This window comes from Embiotoca jacksoni, unplaced genomic scaffold (assembly GCF_022577435.1).
Source record: "Embiotoca jacksoni isolate LCO1_2020_lvr unplaced genomic scaffold, fEmbJac1.0.p SCAF_22, whole genome shotgun sequence".
Classification (NCBI taxonomy): Eukaryota; Metazoa; Chordata; class Actinopteri; family Embiotocidae; genus Embiotoca; species Embiotoca jacksoni.
In genome coordinates, this window is record NW_027185363.1 from 11,005,874 (window position 1) to 11,026,900 (window position 21,027).

General features: G+C 41.3%; 1 protein-coding gene across 2 annotated transcripts in view; it reads right to left on the minus strand.

The window, feature by feature from the left end:
- Positions 1-21,027, minus strand: part of LOC138203202 (guanine nucleotide-binding protein G(olf) subunit alpha) — a 44,173-nt gene that overhangs the window by 17,861 nt on the left and 5,285 nt on the right. The window contains exons 1-5 of one of the 2 annotated variants that reach the window (XM_069157930.1): positions 14,587-14,763; positions 14,132-14,204; positions 13,131-13,185; positions 12,802-12,921; positions 5,545-5,642 (exon numbers count right to left, since the gene is read on the minus strand). In XM_069157930.1, coding sequence (XP_069014031.1) covers positions 5,545-5,642; positions 12,802-12,921; positions 13,131-13,185; positions 14,132-14,204; positions 14,587-14,725 — 485 coding nt within the window. In that variant the 5' untranslated portion in view covers positions 14,726-14,763. Of the gene's footprint in view, positions 1-5,544; positions 5,643-12,801; positions 12,922-13,130; positions 13,186-14,131; positions 14,205-14,586; positions 14,764-21,027 lie in introns of those variants that run through there. The other variant, XM_069157929.1, reaches the window with a different exon arrangement.

Here is a 21,027-nt window from a genome sequence, read left to right on the forward strand (position 1 = left end):
CACAGTCCAGCCCCACGGTCTGCAGGACTCTGGAGACACAGCTGAAGACCTGTCCCGTCCCGAGCCTCTCCAGCCCCGCGCCATCTTCACAGCACTGCAGCCTAATGCTCCTCACACGTACCACGCACGAACTGCCTCCATCTTGTTAAGATGAAGTGTACATAGTTGCTATTCATGGCTTAAAGTCAAGAACAACAGATGGAGGATGTTTTGAAGAGTTTATTCAGTTTATTTAATTAAAAAAAATTGAAATGTAACTTTATCATTTGTAAGATAATTAAAGTAATTTTCTTCCCCTGACTAGAGGGGTGAGTATAGGTGTCCTTAACAGCCTTTATTTTAGCAGCGGCAAGATCAGTTCATCAATCAATAGAAAATGAACTCGCAAAGTTTTTGATGACTGATTATTCGTCCCTTTCAAAATTAATCTCAAAATATTTTCTTTCCTTCTACAGTGTGAGGATCTGGAACTTTGTTTTCTGTTTTGCATCATCGTGAATATTCTTAGGTGTTGGACTGTTGGTCAGATAAAACAAGACATTAAACAACATCACTTTCAGCTTTGAGAAACGTTGATGGACAAAACAATGACTTAACAATGTGTCTGTAAATTGAGAAAATGATCTGCAGGTTAATCAATAATGACTAATAATGTGTTGTGAATTTATTGTAAATTTGACATTACAGGTTTCTGACATTAGATCTTTTTTTTTTTTTTAAATCTATAGAATGATCACTAAAAACAACTTTATAGCAGGCTATAAGCACTGACATCCAAAAAGTTCAAAGTCTTTACATGTGAAAAAGTTGTTACTAGTTCAGTTCCAGCAGACGTGAGGTTGTGATTAACATCTCCACAACTATCTGATAATTGTCTCTAAAGATGGGATTTGTCCATTAATAACCGTAGATGGCTTTAATTTAGGGAAATACAGTAATATCAAGACACATAGGAACAGAAGTAGAGGTAAGATTTGGATGAGGCAGATCTAGCTACTACTAACAATTACTTTTGTCGCTTTGGTCTTTAAAATGCCATAATATAATGACAATATGTACATTTCCCAAAAACATAATGATTTCCAACCCTCACATTAAAGAAAGAAAAGTATCAAATCTGTCCTACTGAAACACTAGAGTGACAGAAAGTTTTAGACTATTGAAATTAGTTGATGATGAAAATAGTATCAGATTCATTTTCTCTGAATCAACTTGAAATAATTGTTCGAGTTATAAATGGCAAAATGTAAATATGATATATAGTCATAATGGCTAAAGTATGGCAATCTTTGAAATGTCCTTATTATATAGCAGCATGTCTCGGTATTTTTTTTACAGCTATCAGACTCGAGAATCTGACATGAAGCCGACAAACGAAACTCCAGCGTCACTTATTTCATGCTGACGAACACTGAGGCACATTTAGGAGCTACAACGACCACAAAAAGCCTGGTGTCAAATCATCTCTGGACACAAAGTGACTAGATGACAGATGCTGTTGTTTGCCTGTCCCTGTGTGTTCAGGGTGCATCGGTTATAATAATACAAAATAGGAATTACCAAAGCCTACAGCGTATAACTCGAACTCCATCATGCTCCTGTACCTAAACCCAACATCAACTCCACCTCCGTCCCAGGCCTCGTTCTCATTGCAGGAATAAACCCCAGCTGCATCGCTCGGCCGTTTCACAGCCTCATTTCTTCAGTAACGCTCCCTGACTCCGGCGCCATCACCATCCAGGGCAGCTCTCCTCTGTGCCCAGTCCCTGCTGCTGCAGCCTGGCATCCCACCGCCATCCCCGAACACACGCGCACGCACGCACGCACACACACACACACACACACACACACACACACACGAGAGAGCTTCGTACCACCATCTAACACGGGGTAACCATCACCCAAGTACAGCTAGATACACTGTACCTTGACATATTCACATTAATTGTGTCATATTTGCTGCAGGGACAGTTAAAAAAAAACAAAAAACCTTCACCAGAGAGGTAAAAATGTAAAAGCGAGAGGCCCAGGAGTTCAGATATGCATGTGAAAAAGTGTTTGATTTTGCCGTTGACACATTCAAGGCATTGCAATGGAACCAGCTTTCCGCAGCTGAAAATAGCTCATAATCAATCAACTGGCAGACACATATCTGTGCTCTTAAAATGTATAAATGTGCAATGCAGAGGGCGGATCAATGGGTGACAGGATTCCAAAAGCATCGATATGGACATGCTCTTTGGCATAACAAGCGCTCGCCATCGGCCACCGTGCTTATTTCCTGTGCCTCTGTCCAATGGGCCGTCCGGCGTTATAGGCCTGCTGGAAAAAATATCTGCCAGTGGACCAAGGTCTGTGAAGGACAACACCAGATGAAATGGCAGAAGTATATCCTCTGCTTCCACAGAATCTGAATATGACATATAGCAATAATCGAAAGCTTTTTGTGGTTTTTACGACAATCCATCTACTGTGTTTGACTGCTTGCATGTAAGGTTGCTGCCTGCCAATCTGTTCCACCCACAAGCAGCTACATGTAGGCCAACTTCCTCTTTAATTTACTCTCAGAGAGACTGAAAGCACTCCTCTATCACATTCATGATCTAAGACGGAGCCTACGACACAAAAACACAAATCAGTGGACGTTCGATACGGAACAAACAACAAAAAAGAGAGAGCAGGTGTGGAGAGCAATAGTAAAAAGATGAAATGAAAGCTTTCTGGCCTGAGTATAGGATTATACGAGGCTAAAAGTAGCTAGCATTGACGAGGAACAAGGCACATACTATCAGACAGACCCTCATAGTCAAAAATACCGTCGCTGCACTGCACAGGAATAGCCAAAACAACACAAGAGACGTTCGCCAAACAACATTAATATCAAAATACCAAACATGTGCTTGAATACAGCCTGTGTCCAATACAATGACCTTCACTCCCTTCCTTTCAACCCAGTTGGCTGCTGAAGCCGTCTACCAGTGTTTCACTACTTCCAGGATAGTGACTGAGAACAGTTAGTGCAGTTAAGTGGTCATAACAACAATAGGTGTGTGTGTGTGTGTGTGTGTGTGTGTGTGTGTGGTCCTTTACACGCAGACAGGTCTGCTGCCATGTAGGACAGAGTATCTATGAATGTCCTCGGTCCGCAGGGTTCATACGGAGGTTAAAACTGAGAGAGGAAGTAAGCGAGAGGCCGTGCAGTCGTGCAAATTCCAGACTTCCATCAAACACACCACTCAACACAAAAGAGGCATATTGTGATGTTTTTACTGACTAGTAAGATTTCAAAATGAAATGCAAAGGTGGAAACAGTTTCTCCAGCTACAAAAAGCACAGCAGCACTTTTTTCAACCGGTAACATCAGACTAATTTATTAGATTTCAAGAGTTTTTGTTATTTTCTGGAAAATGTACTGCACTAATTATTTGTTTTAACCGGTTTTTTTATGCGTTTTAATAGATGAAAGAAAAGCATAGGAAAAGAGATAAAAGCAATAAACAACAACAACCAGCATACAACTAAGATTTCTGAGCAGAAATTGCACAAAGCTCGAACTTATTAGTATCACGCACAAGTAAATTAAGCTTCTTCGCTTGATGATGATTTATTGACAAAAACACACAACTGCCCACCAGCTGTTAGCCAAGCAGGAGCAGCAATTTAATGGCCAGAGAGGCAGTGATAGGACTTAAAATAAACAATTAAGCATCAATCATTTGGCAGCGTTTTGGACTTAGAAGAGTAGGATAGAAAAAAGAAAAAAAAAAAAAGAAAAAAAAAAAAAAGAGTACAGAAGTCATAGCAACCAATTTAAAAACCAAAATAACACAGTAAGAAAAGTCACATATGAAGCAGTACTGATCAATTTAAATACTGTGGGCTTTTCATTGTCCTCATTTAACTCTGTTAATGTTTACTCATGTCACAGGACAGCTGTATTATCAGTGCTTCATTCAGCCCGTTGCAAGCCTCAGTGATTTTACAATGTAGAATATTCTTGCAGATTTCAGCATTCAGAAGACCACCACATTTACAGACTTGTAACGAGGAAGTAATAAAGATTTGAGATGTTTATGGCACCACAATATTATATGATGTCACCATGACACTGGAATAAAATAAACACAACATGCTTTTTTTTCTTTTTTTTTTTTTTTACATATCGTGCTCTCCTACCACACACACACGGACACCGACTGACTCAGAGCGGCAAAGACAAACACAGACTGTAACAGCTCCACCTTACAGATTCATGTGACTCTCCAACCATCACCTGACTTTCTCTCTTCTTTCTATGGAAGCCGCTCACAGGCAGCGCAACCAGGGAAAGCTTGACCCCCACCCTCCCAAAGTCAAATTTATGTTCAAGGAACGGAAGATATTCAGGAAAGGAGTACAGAGACTGTTTGTCTACGTGCTATACCATCATAAAAACATCTCTACGCTCCGCCCATGTCACACAGGCTCGCAAAGTCACTAGCAACAAGCCAATATCCCCAGTCACTGATTAAGAGCGCCTCTGACCGAACTCCAGGAGATAAAGGGAGCCAACCTTTGGGATGGGAGGGGACAACTTCCAACAGGGGCTCCTGAGCCTGCACCATGTACATGTCCTCATATTTACATGTGAATCTCGAGGCGAGTCAGAGAGGAAGCAAAAAAAAAGGAGAGCACTGTAATCAGTGAGTCACTTTGCATACCCAAACTTCCTTTTACAGGCAACACAGGGGCCTTCCAACCGTGTACAACCAGCACCCTACGGTGGCCCGAGGTACTGTAAGGAGCTCTCCAAACAATCTGGGGCACCATGCAAAGAGGCATCAGCTTCTACACCTTTCCACACTGCAGTTATCAGTATTTCCCAACTACAGTATCTGAGGCACGATTGTATTAAGAAAACCTCCACGCAGATGGGAGTCGAACTCACATCATGACCCACATAGGTTTTGTTCAGCCTCAGCGACACTGAAGTTTGGTCCACAGGTAGAACACGACCATCACCAGCCGGCAAATGAGAAATACCAGCTTAAACTGCAGCGTTATTACATTATTACATTGTTTGCAGACAAATATAACATCCAATACAGTGCAATAGTTCTGATGAATTTCTCACATGGGCATTTTAATAGAGGCCATTCCAGGCTTTGCATATTGTCATGGAGAAATGTCAAACACTCCGGCGTCAGGAGACGCGTGTATAATTTTCCGAAGGACGACTTTATTTGTTGCGTGCCTTGCCCCACCCAGAGTAAACATATCTCAGCCATATTCATATATGATATAACACCAGCACGAGCTTCCACCTCAAACGCAACACAAGGCGGACGGACGAAGCCGGGACGTGACTCTTAGTTCACAGGCTGAAAACTAAAACCAGCGCGCTGATCCCGCTCTCGGTATCTTATAGCGGCACAAACAACCGAGTATGTAAAGCCGTGTGCTGAGGAAGAGAACTTTTTTTTTTTTTTTTTTAATGTGGAGCTGAAAGTATCCAAAGCTCAAAATCATCATGCTGCAGATACGTGTCTTAAAGTTTGAACTCACTATTGTGCGCAGTCGATGAGCTGGTATTCATTGGACCTCTCAAAGCATGCTTTCACTCCTTCGTCGTCCCACAGCTTCTTTGCGTGATCAAAGAACTCCTGAGGAGAAAAAAAAAAAAAAAGAAAAAGAAACATTAAGAAACAAATGACAAAATACAGGCAAACACAGGTAAGAGGAGTTGCCTTTCACTACCACTAAAGTGTCCAAAACTTTAGAGACACACTCGGAGTATATCCTTTGAAGATACGACTTTGAGGGTGGCACAGCGACCGGCGGAAACTCCTCCCCAACATTTTGGTTATTTCCCGACCTTGAAATTTGCTTTGCCCAGCTGTGTGGTATTTTGGTGCCCGGGTGCAGAGTGCGGGGCTGCACGAGGGGGGGGCACGGGCACAAACAGGTGGGAGGTTCATTCAAATCAGGAACAACAAAGAGTCCTTGGCATTTTTGTTGGGAAATGTGTCTTCGGCTTCGCCCTGAGAACAGCCGTCTCAGAACCACATCGGTCTCTGGTGCGACATGAAGCCGTCTCCACTCGGGGGATTTAATCAACGAGTGCAAATGCACAGCAATAAGAGATGAACGCTTAAAACTGGAAATAAAACAACAATCGCACTCCAAAAAGTAGATGTCTTCAACTACGTTACATACATATGGAAAGCGATTTATATTTCTGATGGTGATTCTTATGCTATCTTTTGTCCACGGCTGCTTTATGAAACGTTTTTCCCTCAGTTCATTAAATCCCTGCAGCCACCTGAAGGCAGCAGGTCAGATATGTTGAGAAATCTGATGCCTCCGAATGCAGAAGTGCTGCGCCGGGGCGTAGTGGCATTACGCATGATCGTCCACCATGTTTACCTTCAGTAAATCACCTGAAAACGACACCAGGCTGCAACAAAATAACGACACACGCGCACGCACACACGCACACACACACACACACATTCGACTGGTCCGCTAAGACTCGATGTTTTGCTGGTTATGTGGGAGATGTCGGATTTCAGCACTTTCTTCACACAAACTTGTTTCTTTTTACCGAAACCGCCTTGAAATACATGATTGCTGTGACAACTGGATTACAAGATGTGACCAATAATGACAGTACAGTAGAATTAATGTAGACTGATTTGAGCATAGAGGGCTCACTGTGATTGGCCGAGCTATTTCAGCGCTATGAGAGCAGTGACGCTACTGGCTGAGAGTTTATCTATTGATCGCTGCGCCCCTTTATTTTCATATTCAACTTCAGCCATCCCTCTTTGCACTTTGTGCAGCTGTAGCTCACATGAACCAATACAGGAGGCGTGCACGGAGACGTCCCTGCAGTCTGAGCGCCCAAGAGCCGCCGCTTGGTGCTTGACCTTGCGTTTGCACATTTCAAAAAAGGACACTTTTAAACAAACCAACAAACCAAATGTTTTAAAAAGCCCAGTTTAAACAAGACGTTTATCACCAAACTCACGGTTACATACTGTACAGTACATTCAACACATAGCCCGACACGACCGCTGTCTTCTACTGTTGATGAAAGGGTCCCAAGAACGGCTTTGCTCGAGCACAGCCAGCAGGAACAGAGGACGTCAGAGAATAACTTATTCTTCCAGACAAACACGTAGCAGAGATAAAAAAAAATTTTTTAAAAACTGAGCAAATCTTTGTGGGACATCATCAAGAACGTACAGGACCTGCTATATATTAACACCTGTGCTTACAGAGCCCATGGAGCAACCTGTGCGGGACACAGTGGACATAAATGTACAGTAAACTCAAATAATAAGAAACTGCTCATCGTCAAGAAATAGTTCAAACACAAAACTTTTTTTCCCTTTAGTACGTCAGATTGTGTATTAATAGTCCAAAAACATTTAATTGTGTTTACCCAATCCCACATGTTGAAAGGACTAATGTGTCATCTTTTAAAATGTTTAAAATTATAAAACTCATAAAGTAGAGTGCCACAAATACTGTAAAAAATACTGTATACAGTAACAATAATACTTTTTATTAGTAAATGAATACCCCTCTTAGTGGTAGCAGAGCGTGCCGAGTTGAGTTTCCCCTTCAATTCCTTGATACAGGTTTATCCAGCAGTACCTGAACACAAACTTATGACTTCCTGGTCACAAGGTATTTTCTCTGAACGCTAAGCTTAAAGCAAAAAACACTAGTAAACAGCTTAGTTGTGATGCAATTCGGATAACACTCGAGAAAAAAACAAAACATCAAAGACGGTTAATTACATTCCCTAAAACGTACAAATATAACTCCTGCTGTGCAAAATCCATCCATAGGCACGATGCTGTCAATGACTATACATAGTCTGAGTGCTTCAGCTGACTTCCTGCTGCTGGACAATGGGGAGCATTATGAGGGGAGCTCATCTTATCAATGACTTTAAGACATTTCCCAGGACTCTCTCTGTATGCCCTAAACAAAGATGATTGGGCTAATATCCCTCGTTGCCTCCTGTGCACATGTCTCTGGGATGGGCTCCTCCTCTCGCCTGGAACCACCACATGACTCTCTGCACTCAGCACTGGCTCTGCACTCCGACTGGGGAGAGAGGGTGAAAGTAGCCCCGAACCAGAGCGAGAGGGAGAAGGAGCCTGATAAATGATCACATGCTCCGGGAGATCTCCTCTCGGCAGATCCGGTGATTAAGTTCAACATGGAGAAAAATCCACTGATCCAATCCTTCCAAGTCTCACGGAGAAAAAGAGACGTTAACATTTGTTTACTTTTTTTTTTTTGGTTACGGATGAATATAGCCTCGCACTTCAGGCACAAGTCAGGAACCAAAATATGCTTCTTTTAAGACTTTATACAACCATGGTCCCTGCAACATAGCATTTACCTGCTACGCCAAACTTTGAAAAGAAAATGGGACCATATTTGCTTTCTTGCCTGTATTTATACTTCCACTTCAGTTGCAGTCAAACTTCAGCATCCAATTCAACCAATATCGGTGCATTCAACATCGCTGGTTGCCCTCTTTTGCTATTAGGTATCACCTCATTTCTACACCTGCAGACGTGGAGGGGCTCGAAACCCTAAAGAAGGGCCCGACTTGGCTGGTGAGCGTTGGGGCTTGATGGAGTTAGGATGAGGAGTAGAGGGTGGAAAGGGGCAGAAAGGGGGGGAAAGAAAAAGAAGCAGAGTATGGTCCTCAGGGCTCTTTTCCACAGAGGCGTGTGACACTGGGCCTTTGAATAAATGCAGTGTGTGCTGCAGTGCCCTACAGAGGAACTGATAACACAGAAAGAGACCAGGAGGGAATTTGCTTTAACACAAGTTTTTTTAACTCTTTCCTGTGCTCTTCCCAGTCCAACTTCCACCCCACCCCATCCCCCCTCCCCTTCCATCGCTGGCCACGAGGTGCCGACTCGGACCGATTCTCAGTTCGGCCTTAAGTTTCGATGTTAATCAAGTTGGGGTTCGTGACGTCATATGTCACTTGAATCGTACAGTGGAGGCGGACGCGGAGGACAAAATGGCCTACATCTCATTCAACTTGTCAAAACAAAGTTGTGGAGCAAAATGGCTTGTATCCTCTGTCATTAGGGATCACTCGAATTCCTTTGGGTTACCTTTTTAACGGAGACCTTTGGCCTAGAAGGAAGAACGTACAGCAATGGCCAATAACCTTCAAATCCCTCCATACAAAGCCAGGAATGGCATAGACATATATCAGTGTTAGATAACAGTCACCCAGCAGAGACCTGACTTTGATAGGTTTCTTCAATTTAAAAAAAAAAAAAAAAAAAAAAGGCAAATTCAGCTTAAAAAGAGAGCAAAAGCAAAGCAGACACGAGCAACGGTTTATCTTTCATAACATGGTTCCAAATACGGAGCGGCCCTCCGTGCCACCCTTTGACCCACATCAGGGATCCTCAAATGATCAATATGAGGAAAAACAAACTTTTAGGACTCAAAATGTTCATCATGAGGAAATCACCGAGAAGCTGACAGTAAGGGGATGTTAGAGAGGTGCTTTATAACGGTTGTGGGAAAAAAAAGAAGAAGCACAAAGCAGGTCAAATTACTTAATGCAAAGTAATAATTTCAGGTCGGCTTGTACACTGGCATCAGATGATATTTAATAATGTTACACACTCACTGACGGTTGGCGATGTGCACAAGTTAAACAGCTCATCGGTGCAAGTAACTCTGCACCCAGACAGAAAAGTATGGGTGGGGCTGGGCCTGATATAAAGCTCACCTTACACAACAGACTATATAACACACAGCTTGAAGAACAACCCCCCCCCCAAAAAAAAAAAAACACAAGAGCAAACTTTCGTCGACTCAATCCCGGTCCTTTTGTTTAGGGTGTATAGAAAAACCATTAACATGTCTCAAATGACACTCGACAGTCACAGTGAGGTGTCTGTTTCAGCAATAAATGGACAGCATCACATGTAGTCTTCAACATATCTAACGGAGACAAACTACATGGTGCAAAACAGGGGCCAAGGCTCATTTGAATTTGCCTCACTTCAGTTGACAGACACTGTCGAGTGGCTAACGCTGCTACCGCGGTGACATTTGTTTCCATTTGCATAGACGAAACGTTCATGTCGCTGCTTTCTTTTCCATGGGCCTACTGTTATCCCGAGCTACAGCGGCAACAAGTTGTTGTTTTTTTATGATAAAGACCAAAAGGCCACCAGAACGAAGCATGTCGATTTACATACGGGACAAGGGGGGAAACTGTTGTCCCATGAAGCTGCATGCAAATCCTTTTTTTTTTTTCCTCCAACATTTCAAAGTAAAATCCGACCAAAATCTACTCCTCTCCTTATATATTTATATAACCTTCTATTTCTGACCAGTTTCTGAATTGAGTGGCCAAAAAAACCGGATGTCAACTGTAACATGTCTGAATTTGCACACAAAAAAAACATACGGGAAGAAATGCCGAGATGAACAGAAGCAACACACACTTCTCCCTCACTTCTCTCGCACGGGAAAACCTTGCAAAGCAAAAGGCTGAAATAGCGACAACCAATATATGATGTCCAATACGTGATTATCAATATATCTAACGGCATAACTTCATAAACTACATTTCGATCTGGACATAATGATGCAGCAGCCCCCCAAAGAGAACATTTAACAGCTGGAACTGACATATGATTAATCGATTCGTCAAGTCACAGAAAATGGATTGAAATGGATTTTACCGTTTTAGATAAGCTACAGTAGTTTAACAATAACTGACAAGTCACTACTACGTAGTTGTAAGTATTAAGTTGCATGTTTTTCTGTGTTTAAGATCCTTGTAAATTGAGTTTTGGACTGTTTTGGACGCACAATGTCACCTGGAGCTCTGGGGAACCGTCACAGACATTTTCCGCACTTTTCGGGCCTTTTATTGACAAAACAAATTCCCAAGACAAAAGTCAGCTGGTTATTTGATCATATTTGATAATAAAAAATGTTTTAGTACATGACGATCGAGTACAATCACTCCCCACCCTAAGCTAGCAGCGAGTGATGGGAGGGGAAACGTAGGAAGTCGAAGACGATCGTCTACCTCTTCGCCTGCATTCAGATACCTCGACACGAAACAAGACGTCATCCGTCCGACGCGTCTCGGCTAAAACACGCTGGCACATTTCAAAACGGCGCCAGCAGGTGAAAAGCCACGGGGTTAGTGATTGACCGTGTTCCTGCGCTGCTGTATTGGATATCACGCCTGGTGGCACGAAGCGACAATGTAGTGGTGACACTGACGGCATAAACGAAGCCCGAGACCGATGACAAACGCAGACGCTTCAAACAGAGCCATGTTGTTCCCCTCGGCCGGCCGGGCCTGGGAACTCAACGCCGACTCTCCCCATGGCCTCGGCCCTCACACAAACACAACATCACAGCAGCGGCGCGGACTACCGCGGCCCTGTTCGCACTGTCACTGTGGGCCCTGTCGGGAAATTAACACCCAAATGCTTTCAACGGATATTCCTGTGATGTGGCATTAAATAAAAGTTGAGGGAGGAGAGGGGAGCTGGGGCACGTCACGCTAATGTGTAAGCTAGCCATGAGAAAACAATAGCACTTAAAAAGGACAGAGCTGTACAGTGCGTGACTGTATGGAAGTCAACTGTGAGATCCCAGAAGATTTGCATTTTATTCCGCAAAGGCTTCGACATTAAACGGGATCTGAGGCCTTGTTAGAATATCCATCAGCGAGAGATCAAAAACCAAATATAACTTCAATTCATGTTCATTTTGAGCTGTTTTCTGGATAAATCAACTAAAATATATCAAATCACAATTTCCCAAGGCCCAAGGTGACTTCTCCAAATGTTGTATTTGGTCCAAAACCCCAAAATGTTCCATTTACAATCACCTAAAACAGAAAAAGGTTCCTTATCCTCACACTAAAGAAGCCGGAACGTAGGAATTTGACATATTGTCTTACAACTAACTCTTGTTAAAATCGTCGCTCATGTCTTTCTTTCCATCAATTGACGGCCTACTTTTGTACCAACGTCTTCGTGGATGTTGTATTAGAAGAAACAACAAGTCTAGTTTTTAATTGGTTACAACATAAAGCAGACAGGAAGTGCTCTCAACTCCAATGCATGGAATGCTAAAGGTGCTGATCAATACACCAAATGGAGATAAACCCTCAACTTGATTCATTAGGAAGTATTACCGCAAAACAATACTTTCATTTGCTTCCAACTGAAGTGCATTAACACAAACATTCAACCCTCCCTGAGTCCATTTACAGCGCTACAGTATTAATTTGCCATTCCTGTTCTGCGGTGCTGCACAACCAGAGTCAAACAAGGAACACTATCAGAATTATGTAAAGCATTATCTACATTTCCAACACATGACCCCGTGCTATCGAATGGCTGATCACACACCGAAAAGAGTCCCATGTGCTCCGACTTGCATTCAAATCCACATACAGAGCACCAGCCGCAGCTTCGACGTGGAAAATCAAGCACCTGAATTGACTTAACTGTTGATTTTAACGCAAGCTACTTATCATTTCTATTCTCAAATAAATATCCTCCAAAGAAAAGACAATGCCTTTACCCATGGCTCTGTTAAAAGAAGACCCCTCCGTGTCATAAAAAGCAGTAATTCAAAGAAGAAAGACGACGTTATGTCTTCCATCTGACAACCCTGGGCTGTATCATTAAGAGCGACATTGTTGGTAATAGCAGTTATGAAAACACATATTCACATCTGCAAACACACTCACACACACTCACGGGAACTTCATAAACGTCTTACCTGTGAATAGTCAAAGTCAGAGAGTGGTGCTATGCTTTTGATGTATTCGATTCTGAATTGGTCCTCTGGGTTGGCTAGCGGGACTGGGGGTATTAAAGTGCTCATCGCAGACACTATAGTCTACAAAGCAGAGGTTACAAGAGAGAGAGAGAGAGAGAGAGAGAAAAAAAAAGTATTAAGCAGGATGAATACAGGAGGACAACAACAAAAACAAAACAAAATCTGATGGTAAGCCTGTATTATAATCAGTAAAATGGGATTGCAGTGGGATTCGGTGTAACAACAGAGACATTGAGCACATTTGGGAGGTGATGCAGATGAAAACTCACCACTATGGCATCCTTCACGTTTTTCCGAATATCTTGGATTTTCTGTTTCTTTTCTCTGCGTGGGGGACAGAGGAGATGTGTGAGGCGGCGATTACGAAAAAAAAAAAAAAAACATCAACCACAGCACACCGGCAAAAGATTTATCACAAAAGGTAGCTAGTTACGAGTGAGATCGGGGTTCGACTGCATTGCAATACAGTTGGACTGCACGTACAGGTGTTGAGGCCCGGATTATGTACCAGGTAACACGGAAATGCAAAAGTGAAGGGACGTGATGTGCTTGTAGTCAAGATGTTTGCTTTTTTTTTTTTTTAAATCTTAAAACTGCAAGATCACGTCTCATATCCTCCAAGAGCTGCCTGCCTGCCTGCCTCCACCACCACCACCACCCCCTTCCCCCAGATAAATACTTTGAATGTACACACAAAAGAGGATTTTTCAGGCAGTTACATGACTCTGACATGTACTAGGCCCGTTTAAAATAGACCACCGTTAAGATCAATGCTATGCAAGGCCTTGCAGCAAAACAAATCATCAATAGGCCCGTGTCGATGGCAACCTTTCACCCTCTCTCACATGAAACAGGAAACGGTGAATTATTTGTGTAGCACCGAGGTCCTCACATAACTCGTGATAAACGGCACACAAAAAGGCAAGAAACAGAAAGACAGAGAAAGACAGAGAGAGAGAGAGAGAGAGAGGGGGAAGATATTAGCTGCTTTGCATTGGGATACAGGGCCCAACAGGCGCTGCAGTGCCTGGGGAAAATCCATTCACAGGCTATATTCTGGCCTCCACAGTGTTATTCATTAGGAAAGGGAGCCCGTCGAAAAAAAACAAAAACAATAAAGCAGCATTAATATCATTCTCGAACCGTTTTTTTTTTTTTGTGTGTGTTGTTTTTTTTTTTAAACCCCCCCCCCCCTCCACCTCCCCCTCCACCTCCCCCCCCTTCCTCCTCCTCCCCGAGCGTAATGTCAAGAGAAAGCGAGCAAACTCACTCCGCGTTGAAGCCGTTGACGTGTAGGATCCTCATCTGCTTCACAATGGTGCTTTTTCCGGACTCTCCCGCACCTTCGAAAAAAAACACACCACACCGAAAAAAAAAAATATAAGACAACGACAAAAAAAAACATCACAAAACGAGCACAAACTGGGGGGGAAAAGGTGGAGGAGGAGGAGGGTGGAGGTGGTGGTGGTGGTGGTGGGGCGGTGAGAGAGGGGGGGGGGGGGGACACCCCGGTTAGCGTAAAAAAAATAAAAAAAAAAAAAAAAAAAAGCCAGAAATGTTTTGGAAACGAAGCCAGCTTCGTTGTCGGCTCCGGAGCTCCTTCCATCGACGTCCTCCCCCACGACATGTTATCGCAAAGCGCTGTCAAACGGGGCGACGTGTTCGGTAAACGAAAGGGATTAGCTTACATTTTCAGATAGCCGTCAACATAGAAATCAGCCTTACCCAGTAATAAGAGCCTGTGCGTGGCTTTGTACGCTTGTCTTTCCTTTTGCAACTGTTTTTCTATCTTTTTATTCGCCTCTCGTTGTGCCTTTTCGTCGATGCGTTGATCTTCAGTCTTGCTGTTGCCCAAACAACCCATCTTCCGTCGCCCTTAACCCCCCTTTCCTTGTAGGAATCGCTAAAAAAAAAAAAAAAAAAAAAAAAAAAAAAAAAAACCGTACAAAAAAAAAATAAAAAATAAATAACACCTGCGATGATGTTGTGGTTTTTTTTAAAAAAAAATAAAAAATAAAAAATAAAAAAAAAAATAACACGAGAATGGAGTCTACTGTAAAATAATAAAAAAAAAAAATTAAAAAAAAAAAGGAGAGGAAAAAAAAAATAATAAAAAAAAATCTCGGCGAGGCTTCTCCGTCGGAGGGAGGAATATGTTCCCCGTTACAATTCCGCTTTTAGCCGCAGCCAACCGTCATCCAAACCGTTTTTTTTTTTTTCCGCTAGTTTACGAACCAACGAAGACTCGGTTCAACGACAGGAATATCAAAAAAAAACACATCAACGAGAAGAGAGGGAGAAGGGATTTTTCAATTTCTGGGAATCCAGTCAACTGTTCCTATCGCGTCTCCAACCCCTCTCTTCTCTCAGTATTTTTTTTTTTTTTTTTTTTTTTCTATCTGAATTTCTATCAGTATTTCTGTCTCTTTAACTCAGCACTGCCTCTCTCTGTGGCACCAGGAAGTAGCCGCGGACCGTGGAGGTGGAAAACAAACCCGCGTTAAACTGTAACGTTAACAACCCGCACTGATAGAGCATTTTATAACTTGTGTGGCAGAGGGCGAGCAGCCATTCCCGATTTAGTCCTTCGCTATCCTGCTATCAAAACTAATCGGAGAGAGAAAAGGAGGAGGAGGAGGAGGAGGGGGGGAGGAGGAGGAGGAGGGGGAGGGGAAGAGGAGGGAGGGAGGGGGGGAGGTGGAAACCCGGGCGGCTGTCTGCTGCTTTACACAGAGAGAGAGAGAGAGAGAGGGGCTGGGTCTCTTCTTGTTGAGATGGCCCTGACCCAAACTGGCAACCCATTTACACTGTCTGTGTGTGCGTGCGTGTGCGTGCGTGTGCGTGTGTGCGTGCACTGGGCTTTTACCTGTCTCTGTGGTTTCTCAAATACAGGGTCTGGCAACACATCATGGTGGAAGTACTGTAGTACCAAATACTGAAGTTTAAAAAAATAAATAAATAAAAAAAAGGAGCAATACCACCATTTTAAAAACTTAGTCCATGTTTAGTGTTTGAATGCAGGACTTTTAATTGCAGTGGAAGTGTTTTCACTGGATCTCGCAAGTTTTTCGACCGATGGTTAAAAGCAAAAACACGTGCTTGTGTACTTGTTGTGTATGAAATACATCATTTAAAACTTCCATGTTACATTTTTTTAAAAATACTATTTTTATTGCTTTCTGTTATTCTATTATTATCTTATTGCTTCCTGTATGCTGCTGTAGAGAGAAAAAAAAATTCCCCTCGGGGATTAATAAAGTAACTACCTAACCTAACCTATATTAAAGATTAGTGTAAGCGGTGTAACTATGTAGGCTACATTTACTCAAGTACTATCCTTATTTAGAAAGTCAGGGTACTTGTATTTTACTTGAGTTTTTTTTTTATTTTATGCAGCCTTATACTGCCACTACACTACAGCTTTAGTTACTTTTTAAATGACATACTTAAATAATAATAATTTCATAATGTTCCTGTCCACTGAATACCATGTACCTTGAAATTTGGTGATTTTGAATTTGTATTTTTCTGATAAACTCAAGGAATGAATGACGTAAAAATCCTCTTGGATCCGCTGGAAAAAGTCACAAAGCTGAAAACAGGACTGTTTTTCCTAAACTTGTTGACTTTCTAGAGATACGTGGTTCTTGTATTATTTAAAAAAAAATATGCGGCATTATTGAAGACTCAACAAACCGACAGCTGCACATTACACATTAATTATTATTTATTATTATTAAAAGTCAAATACTGACGGGGAGCATTTTCCACATCTACTGTACTTTCACTTAAGTACATTTTGCTGATAATCCCCACATAGAGATGGAGATGGTTTTTATTACTTTATATACTGCTGGGGCGCTCAACGTTTCCCCTGGAGCACCAATGCCGTCTTTTCTTAAGCAATAATCTTGTTTTGGTTGTTACATTTTGTATTATCAATCTGAATGTGCAAAGTAACGAGTAATTAAACTAATCAAGTATATACAGTCGAGTGATAGCTGCAACATTTTCCAATGAATTGCAGCAGTAGAAAATGTAAATACTCAGTCAAGCACTCGAGTAAAAGTTCTTTCCAGCCTTATGACAATTAAAGTAGCATATTTAATGTTGCTTTTTCATCTTGGATAATGACTTATATTTTGTTTTAAAGGAAACATTTTAATCTATAAAGTAACTAGTAATTATACTCTTTCAAAAAAATGTAGGAGTAGTAAGTACAACTTTTTATCACACAAAAAGTAACTGAAGTAAAGTAGAAGAGCCTTAAAACCGTACATAAATACAGTGCTTGAGTAAATGTACTTTACACGTAAACAGGATCACACAACTGCAACATCCATAGTAAAGCAGTCGCTAAGTACATTTACTCATTCAACCTACAATTTGAGCTACTTTCACTTTTACTGCTGCGTTGTACTTTCCCTCCACTACATTTCAGATATATTATACTCGTCACTGCGCTACATTTATTCACCAGGTATAGTTTATATTTTTAAAATGTGTACTCCACGCCTGAGTAAAAGAAAGAACACCATTCAGTAGAAATACTCTGTCCTTCGTTCAAGTACAAAAGTATCATCCCCTAAAGTAAAAGTACCCCTTGGGCAGAATTGTCCCTTTTAGAGTGAGTCAATATAAACATCATAATATTGAAATCTTATGACAGTAGCACTAAGACATAAACAGCATTTGATGGAGCTGATTTACTACTTTACTTTATACTGTTGCACAGTACAATCTGAAGCGCTGCATCGCATGGATCTGCAAAGTAATAACGAGTGTATTGGAGTAAAAAGTACAACATTTTCCTGTGAAATGTAGTGGAGCTAAAGTACAGAGTACTACAGAGTTTCAAAAGAACAAAAACAAACTCGTGTGCAAGTTCCTCAAAACTCCACTGTACTTGAGTATTTGCACTTTTCCACCAGTAGGGCTTGTTTTAACGTCATTATAATGTAGCTCACTGCAATTTACACAGTATAGACATTGATACAAAAACTATTATGACATAACTGCAATTCCTTTATGTACAGTAATTGACAAAGAGGTGAAATATAACAGTAAATACTGTACTTGTGTACAATTTTGAACTGTTTTGGTTGAGTTTTTTCATTTAATCCTACTTTCAGATTTTACATTCCAAACACATGCTTAGTTGATAACAAATGAGACATTGTATTATCAAACTACTCTCCGGTATACAAAGTAATTAAATCAGCTCCACCTCCTTCAGCTACAATAAAAAATTGTTTCTTAAAACCAATACACACAAAGATTTAACTGAGAGGGGTCTTTCCGGTGAAATAATAAGTCCTTTTAACTAATAATACTTATGTTTTAGTTATTTTAACTGTAGTACTGTTGCATTTACTTAAGTAAAGGATCTGAGTATTCTTCCACTGCAGTAAAATTATGTAAAATAACAACGACAGCTTAACCATCTTCTAAACCAATGATTTCCAACGTGATGGTCAGATGCTTTTTAAGGGTTTGTGAGGTAAATGTATGGGAAGATTAAAAAGACTTGAGGGAAGGAAAAATTATTATAACTTTTCTTATTATTTTTGCCTTCTAATATTGATTATTCTGCAATTTTCTGAAAAGTAAGAATCATATTTTGGTCAAACTGGCAGACATATTTAAAGTTGTGTGTGTGTGTGTGTGGTGAGAGGGTGTGAGGGGGGAAGGGTGTTAGGAGGGGGGGGGTGGAGGTTTGTCACAAGCCAAAACAGGTTGTGGACCAGTGCTGCAGGCTTTGCCTCATGCAACCTCGCAACAAAAGTCACCTGGATTCAATTCACAACATGATATTAAAATCAAAAGCTACATAATACAGATTAGATCATTCTTCTTTATAAGTAGGGTAGTGATATAATAGGAGATCAAATTGCCATTTAGTTCTGTTAGATCACCATAAAGTCTTCATCAACCTGACAACAAAACACAGTTTAAACCGACAAAGTGCAAGAATAGTTTAATAATATGTTATGCAATAAGGAAAGAATTGCCCCCCATCTATTTTAAGGTTTACGAGTTTACACTATCAGCCTGATGGCGATGTTTGCTGGAGACACAGTTAACACACCTGCTTGGCACACTGGACGACCCACTTCAGCAAACACAAAGAGATGTTCAAGATAAATAAGTGCTTGGTGCAATGCCCTATTTACTCATACGTGTTTTACCTGCCAAAGCCTACCAAATATATATATATCAACCCCTAAACTATACACCACTACAGGATGGAGGATTTTGCCTCAGGGACTCTCCATCTCAGAGTTTATTAACACTTACTGAATAGTCACAGTTATTTCTAACAATGTGTGTTAATGACATTAGGATCAAGTTTGTTTTATTCTAAAAACAGGACGTGTACAACAACAATAACTACACTCTGGCAGTGAAAGTCAATAAGCAGGAAACAGAAAAACTGTCTCTGTTGTGAGTATTGTTTGACATTTATGTTGGGCCAGCCGTGGCTTCCTCTCAACCAAAATGGGGTGTGGGTTTGTTGTCACTGACTGCAGTTTACGTGTAGACCACAAGTGTGTTATTTGTAGGTAAGATGAGCAGTGAAGTCTCTGTGAGCACGTGTGTGAAACTGCACATTGAGTCGTTTTCATTCACAAGCACTGAATCAAACTTAGTAGGCCTGCCTGAGCTAATGCTAAGCTAACTAGCACTACTACCCTGTCGCATTCAGGTCCTAAAAACCGACTACAAATGCACACGACACGTGTTGTACAATCACTCAGTAGCACAAGGCAACGTTTGAAAGATTATTTGTGTAACGTCTACACCGGAATCTACTGTTTATTGTCTCAATTATGCAAATACAATGCAAACACTTGTTTCCTGTAGTGAAATGAGTACAACAGAGTTGGGCTGCATGCAAATCGGGCCGGGCAGCCTCACTTCACCTATAGTGGTGTGACAATAACACCACCATCAATACTCCATCACATCACTGATACCCAAAGAGAGAGAGAGAGAGGGAGAGAGAGACAGAGAGGGAGAGAAAAATCCAGTCTCCCCACCTTAGAGAGCAAGGTCAAAACGAGTGACTGGCCCACACCACCCTCTAGTGGTCGGAAGCAGCACTGCACGCATGCTCTGGCCACTGTCAGCTCTCAATGAATGATACAGAAGTAGGTTTTGCTGCATAAATTATTGTCCTTTTTAGGAAGTGCTGTCTGATATTTATATTTAGCTTTGCTGTGGCTTCCTCTTAGCTCGACTAAAACGGTGTGCCAATACTCATCTTTATTTTAAGTTCCCCCCACCACTGCACAAAAATTGGTCTTGATGTTTGACATTCACAGTGCAGTTTGACACCGAATGTTTGTTCTCACACTCATCTGCTGAAGGCGGAAAGTTGCACTATGCTCAGCTTGAGTCTGTGTTTAAGACGTGCGTGTATGAGCGTTGAATTAAATCACAACTGGTTGTTTTTAAAGACAGTTGCGGTCCAACATGCAACTTTTAACAGAAGTGATGTGGAAACTTGAAACATTCAGCAGTTAAACTTCTGAAATTTAAAAAAAAAAAAAAATTAGAAACACGTGAGGAGGAGAGGTTTGATCTATCATTATGACACTTGTAAGTATTAGTAGAAGTAGAAGCTGAATTTCATAATTGATGTCTGTGTCAGTATGTGTGCATCTGCAGTTTTGGAGCAAGTTTTCACATCCTTCACTCTTTTTCAATCAAATTAGTTTCGCTATTTTCAGATCAATAGCTAGTTTATTTTTCAAAATGGTAACCACACCTCCAGTGATTGAGGTTTAATCCCCATTTCCTGTTTGTGTTAGGCCCTTACACAAAGTTACAAATCAGTTCTCAAGAAGGTGAATATAATAGAGGCTCTGTGAAATGATCTCCCTTTAATAAACACATTTAATAAACCCAGATACATATGCTGGCTGGCTGGGTGAAGATAATAACTGCCAGTGGACTGTTACAGCAAATCTAACAATGAGTGACACTTGAACGACTTCTTTTCTCAACATGAGTCTTCTAAACTTATTAACTGGCCCGGGCTATAATTGAAGCATGTGCTGTATAAACGAGGCACACATCCAAGTGATATCCAGCTAAAATTAGCCTCCTTGAATTTTTTTTTTTTTTTTTTTTTTTTTTTTTTTTTCCGAAGATGGAAAGAAC